This window comes from Mus pahari, chromosome 7, assembly GCF_900095145.1.
Source record: "Mus pahari chromosome 7, PAHARI_EIJ_v1.1, whole genome shotgun sequence".
NCBI lineage: Eukaryota > Metazoa > Chordata > Mammalia > Rodentia > Muridae > Mus > Mus pahari.
In genome coordinates, this window is record NC_034596.1 from 105,737,863 (window position 1) to 105,744,021 (window position 6,159).

The 6,159-nt window shown below is 51.4% G+C and overlaps 2 protein-coding genes across 6 annotated transcripts in view; one reads left to right on the plus strand and one right to left on the minus strand.

The window, feature by feature from the left end:
• Positions 1 to 450: 450 nt before the first annotated feature.
• Bag5 (BCL2 associated athanogene 5) lies at positions 451 to 4,214 on the minus strand. 5 transcript variants are annotated; one of them, XM_021201922.2, is made up of 2 exons: positions 3,948 to 4,214; positions 451 to 2,330 (listed from the first exon to the last, which is right to left on the minus strand). In XM_021201922.2, exons 1-2 carry the CDS (start codon positions 4,196 to 4,198, stop codon positions 962 to 964), a joined length of 1,620 nt encoding a protein of 539 aa, XP_021057581.2. In that variant the 5' UTR covers positions 4,199 to 4,214; the 3' UTR covers positions 451 to 961. The 5 variants fall into 5 exon arrangements, with proteins under 5 accessions (XP_021057581.2, XP_021057582.1, XP_021057583.1 ...); XM_021201923.1 differs by lacking the exon at positions 3,948 to 4,214 and adding an exon at positions 3,532 to 3,839; XM_021201924.1 differs by lacking the exon at positions 3,948 to 4,214 and adding an exon at positions 3,599 to 3,833.
• The window catches only part of LOC110324393 (apoptogenic protein 1, mitochondrial), a 22,633-nt gene continuing 20,652 nt past the window's right edge, over positions 4,179 to 6,159 (plus strand). The window contains exon 1 of the mRNA XM_021201925.2: positions 4,179 to 4,319. Within this exon, the coding sequence (XP_021057584.1) occupies positions 4,197 to 4,319 (123 nt within the window). The 5' untranslated portion in view covers positions 4,179 to 4,196. The remainder of the gene's footprint in view (positions 4,320 to 6,159) is intronic.

The following is a 6,159-nucleotide window of genomic DNA, read 5'->3' on the forward strand; positions in this document are numbered from 1 at the left end:
ATGGGTGCGGAGACCAGTCCCTCTGGATTTACAATAGTGTTTCGTATCATGGTGTAAAAAACGTTATGTTTAACAGGCTTGTCCATTTCACAGCTGTGACTGACAGAGGGATTCATCTCATTTATGCTACAGGTAGTTGCTCCTGATAGCTCTGGAGTGACCTGACACCAGGCACCACGACTTTCATTCTGCAGTTTCGAGAGCGACACTTTTTTTTTCTCTAAAGGTCCACTAGCGTCATTTAAATGTTCCCTAACCTTATTAACTAATAAGGAGAATTTTAAGCTGAGATCACACAAGCAAAAATAGCTTGAAGGTATCAAATGTGATGTTTCATCCCTTCTTCAGTGTGGTTTCAAATTTTGGGTTGTTAGGCTTCATTAATTTTGTGTGTTGGAAACAAGATTCCCCCCTCTAAAATGAAAAGCACAGGGGAACAGATTTTTTTTCCAAGCAAAAATGTTTATGATAAAACAGACCATCCAAACAAAAACCCCACTCCATTAAAACTGGGCAGGACCCATCAGGCCTTGTAACTTTAAAAAGTCCCAGCACTGTTTAGCATAATAAAGCATCTTTTTTTATGCTTGGACTTTATTCAACCCTGGAATTTCCTCCTCCTCTTAATTTGGCTAGAGTTAGAAAAGTCTAATCTGTTTCTAGACTCTCAAATTCTGCATTTAATGCTTGCACAACTCATTTAAAACTTAGGAATGCTGCCCTTTTCGTGTTCCCATTAAAAACACACAAAATAAACACAAACCACACATTTGTAAGGATAGTGAGCCAGATGGAAAAGGTAATGGGCTATAATGATATTCGTTTGCAACATCAAAAGCAGCAGAAATACTGAATATAATTTGATTAAATCATAAATACTGAGATTGACTATGCACATAGAAGTTACATTTAGGCTCCATGAGCTGAAAGCTCTCTAAAGGAGATGAAGTGCGAAGGTCCATCAGTACTCCCACTCGTCCGACTTCATGTCCAGGTAGCTGAGGATACTCTGGGCAAGCTTCACAGCCTGCCTCCGGGCAGCCTTACCCTTCTCTTCTCCCTGTGGGTCAACGGCATCCAGAGCCAGCAACTGTTTGGTCAGTAGCTCCTCCAGACGAATGTAGTTCTTATCAGTTCGATTTCCACCAAATGAGAGGACTTCGCCCAGGATCTCAGACAGGTTTCCAAGGATCTCCCACACGGCCTTATGTGGGGGGTTCTCCTCACATGGGAACAACTTCCTCTTCTCCAGGGCTTCCTTCAGGTCCAGGTACGTGATGAGGGTCTGAACCTCGATCACCGCCCTTCTCCTGGCTTCCCGGATGCAGGGGTTCTTCTCGAGACTCACCTCATCCAGCTGCCCGATCAAGCCCTGCAGCTCCGTCTTGGCCCTCAGGTACAGTTCAGGAGGGCTCTGCGCCCGGAGCAGTTCATTTTTTATCTCTCTCATCCTCTTTAGAACATTTTCAATTTTTATAATGGAATGGTTCTGTCCCAGGTCAAATGCATGCGTACTGTCAGCTTCCTCTTCTAAGTCTAGATATTTCAGTAATTTGTTGATATCTTCCACCACCTCCCTTCGATAATTTCTGATCTCTGTGCGCCCACACACATCTAGAGCATCTAAATCGGCAATCAGTCCTGACAGCACGCATGACAAGTGCCTGCAAGTCTCGGAACTGTCCACGCCCATCAGCAGTGCAATCAGCGTCCCTCTGGCCTTGTTCACCTCACACATGACAGAGTTGATTTTGGCCACGGAAGGATGCACATCCTCAGACAGTGGCAGGGACGGCTGCTTCTTCATACAGTCCTCAATAATCTCCTGCACCGCACAGATCTTGGTCAGTGTGCGGTACCTTGCTTTCCGCAAGGAGATCTTCCCTCCGGTTTTCACGTGCGTCAGCCTCAGGATGATGTCCTGGATGCCCTCCTCAAACTCGTCAGTCACACAGTTGCCACCACTGTAAAAGGGCACAATCTTTTCTTTCACGAGGGCCTGAGCTTCCTTGAAGATATTCTGGACCTCGATGCGGTGTGGGTGGTTGGCATTCTGCTCCAGCTCTTTGAGGAGGCGCTCTGTCTCCTGTGCCGCCCTCTTCCTAGCTTGCTGGATATCTCCTTTCCCTTCCGTATCCACAGAGTCAATTTCAAAAAGTTGTTTGGTCAGAATCCTCTCCAGCCTCTTGTAGTTCTTGTCATCTGACAGGCCACTAAAGCCAACCACTTGTGGCTCTATACCTTTTACTTCCCGCTGGATCTCCTGAAGCCTACTAATGGAGGGGTGTTGGTTTCCCATATCCATACTTCTGTGTTCCCTTTCACAAGCACTGAAAGATAGCAAGAATGACAAGGTATTACAGTCTCTGCAGGACAAGAACCCATTCTGAACACTCCTTTTTAGCACACCTTTTAAAAGGGCTCATTTGGGCTGTGGAGATAGTTCTCCGTCAAGTGTCCAAGCTGGAACTCCAGAACATATGTGAAAAAAAGCCAGGGGAGGGTCTGGAGAGGGCTCAGTGGTTAAACACCTTGGGTGCTCTCTAGAGGACCTGGGTTTGATTACTAGCACCACATGACAGCTCATGACCACAGGTAACCCCAGTTCCAGGGCATCCAATTCCCTTTCTGTATTCACAGGCACCAGGCACTCAGTGATGCGCAGACATCCATGCAGGCGAAACACCAACGCACATGAAATAAAACGGAAAAGCCAGGCAAGCCAGTGCCGGGGAGAGACCAATAGATGGATCTCCGTGGTTCACTGGCAGCCTAGCCTAGCCTAACTGAGGAACTTCAGGACAATGAGAAGTCCCGCTTCAAAACCCAAAGTCGAAGGACACCACAGAAATGATGGCGGCGGGGAGGCCAAACTCTGGCACCTGGGCATGCACCAAAACACACAAAAGGTTTCGTCAAAGGTTTAAAAGGCTGCTTGGAGAACGGGAAGATGTGACACGTCTACTCCCTCTCTGAAAATAGTTGGACAGGGACAAAACAAAGCAAGCTGGTGTGCTGGTGTATGCCTACAATCCTAGCCTCAGGGAGACAGAGCAAAGGGAACTACGAACTCAAGATCACCATGGGCTACTTGGTGACGCTAAGAATCCAAAGCAAAACGGAAATAGGGCAACACAGCAGGGATTTTAAGGACAGACGGAAGGTCCTCATGGTCCAGCCTGGGCGGATGTCTAGGCCTATGGATTCTGTCTTAAACCATGAGCGAGCTGCGTACGCTTCCATTCTAGTCAACCCATCAGGTTAGCAACACAATTTCCTTAGATCCCCACACCCTGATCTACTCTTTGGAAGTTAACAGTAGCTCTTCCAAACTCACAGGAGCACCATTCGGCCAGACGGCTAGCTAACTTTCTACTTTTCAGAAAGAACTAAGAAACTTCCAGATCCTCGCCCTCGACTTCAAATACCCGCCGCCCAAACCTGACGACTGCGATGAACTAGGTCACTCGCCTCCCCGTACGTGTGCTTAGAGCACTTCCCACGCTCTCAGGTTTCTGTCAAACAGCTCACTTCTGGCGGGCAGGCCACAGAACTCAGTCCCCGGGAGGGTCCAAGCCCGGCCCTCGCAGCGCTTTACCCCGAGAGGTCTGGGCGGCGGCGGTCTTGGCTGCCGCGGGGGGCGGCGAGGTGGGAGATCGGCCCTTCACGGGGAGCGGCGCGGCAGCGGGGCCCCCAGCGGCATCCCCCCTCGCCCTTCCCGGCTAGGTCTGACCCGGGCAGCCGGTGAAGGGGCCGGCGGAGGCGGCGGCAGCTACTGGCCGCGGCGGCCGCTCCCGGGTCTCGGCCCGGCCGGACGCGCCGCCGCCTGACCTCACAATGGGCGCGCGGCGGGCGCGGGCCTGCGCAGCGAGGGCGGCGGGGCGCCCGAGTCCGGGAGAACCGAGCTCGCGCCCTCGCCCTCGCCCTCGCCCTCGCCCCGCGCTCACCTGGGCCGCACGCGCCATCGCGCCCCGCCGCCTCCACTTCCGCAGCGGCGTCGCCGTCCTCGCAGAGCGGGCCCGTCAGCTGCGAGCCCGGGGAAAACTCGTCCCCTCCTCGCCCCGCGCGGGCCGCGCCGCCCGGCGTCCGTCCCAGGGAAGGCGCACGGTCGGCCTCGCCGCGCGTCGCCTGGGGCTTTGCGACGCCGCCGTAAAGCCAACCTTTCCACTGTCGCGATCCCGCCGTACGCGCGGGCCATGGCGGCTTTGCGGCCCGGAAGCGCAGCGCTTCGCCGGCTTCTCTGCCGGTCCTTCTCCGGCGGCGGCGTTAGGTTGGCCCGTGAGCGCCCTACCGATCGCAGGGATGCGGCGTCCAGCCGGGTAAGCGGGCTGCCGGGGCGCTGGCAGGGAGGAAGGCCGCTGAGCAACCCCACGCCGCCTGCATCTCTCGGACGGACTGACGATCGTTGCAGCGGATCCGCTGCGGAGAGTGCGAGCCTTGCTTAGTCCCAAGTTAGTTCCCATTTGTATTGACACAGCTCTTGAAGTGGGTGCTTTCTCACTTTCGCTTCGTTAGGACTAGTGTTCGACTTAAAGCGGTGGCTGACTTCATCATCCCACTTCTGTAGACTTCGCGTTGTTTGTAAATGTGCACGCGATGCCAGAGACCCACAGTGCGTGTCTGCAGCGAGAATGGGCGGAAGCCTTTTTCAGAAAACCAGTTGCGGGGCTGAAGAGATGGCTCAGCTGTTAAGAACACTGAAGACAGTAACAGTGCACTCACATATATAAAAATAAATAGCCGGGCGGGCGTGGTGGTGCACGCCTTTAATCCCAGCACTTGGGAGGCAGAGACAGGCGGATTTCTGAGTTCGAGGCCAGCCTGGTCTACAGAGTGAGTTCCAGGACAGCCAGGGCTACACAGAGTAACCCTGCCTCGAAAAACAAACAAACAAACAAAACAAAGAATTACAAAATGCTGTGAAAATGTTCATTTCTGCTATGCTGTGTCTCGTAGCACACTTTTATTATAAGTGCAGCTTTGAAGTTTTGACTACTCCAGTTTAGATTTGTTGCCTTAGGACCCTGGCCTCTGACTCAGTTTCCTGGCACAAGAAAGAAGCAAGCCTTCATGTCTGTCTTTAGAAAATAGAACTTTAGTCCTTGGCCGGAAAAAAATAAAACAGGTGTCTGAACATGCTTTGGGAGGGAAAACTTTAACTTACCCAACAGCTTTCTCATGGTGAGAGTTTGCCTTAACATTCATTTTTACTTTTTTAAAAATTGCTATGATTTTGTGTAATATGCCTGCGGCAGAGTTGAGAGGAAAGCTTTCTGGAGAGCCTTTACCCCCTTCCATGGTGGGTGCCAGGGGTGGAACTCAGGCTTTCGCATGAAATGCTTTTGCCCTCTGAGCCACCTTGCCTGACCTTCGTTTTTTTGGTGAACCAATGCTGGAAAAAGGCTGACAAGCAGCAGCCTTTGAGGAGTCTGGCTGGAGGCATGGTGGCACCGCCTTCAACTGGAAAGGCAAGCTGGTCTGCATAGCAGGTTCAGGGGAGCCAGGGTCACACACACGGTGAGACCCTCTCTCAAAACAAGCTACCTGGGGTCTGGATCCTCAGGGTACCCTTCAGCCTTTTGGAGTCCAAGGGGCAAAGCCTGTACTGCTCACCTCTGGGACAGTAGCAGAGGGAATGACTGTGGCTAGGGGGCCTGGCTACCAGCCAGAGCTTGCCTAATTCTGTACTACCTGTGCTATGTTTTTTAAGATCTAAATGTCCCATTATGGTAAATATTGGGAGGCACAAAAGAAAACAGTTTTGCCTCAGGTCTGTTTCCTCCATGTTGTTACCTTTCTTGTTTCCTGAGTAATTAAATGACTGTAAGACTGATTGCTGTATTGCAGAGAAACTTTGTGAATAGCAAGTCTTTATTTATTTATTTATTTATTTATTTATTTATATGTAAGTACACTGTAGTTGTCTTCAGACACTCCAGAATCAGATCTTGTTACGGATGGTTGTGAGCCACCATGTGGTTGCTGGGATTTGAACTCCGGACCTTCGGAAAAGCAGTCGGGTGCTCTTACCCACTGAGCCATCTCACCAGCCTGTGAATCGCAAGTCTTAAGAGTTACTTTGTGCTTGGAGGGAGAGACGGGCAGGTCTCTGAGTTTGAGGCCAGCCTGGTCTGGTTACACTGAGAAACCAAACCAAAC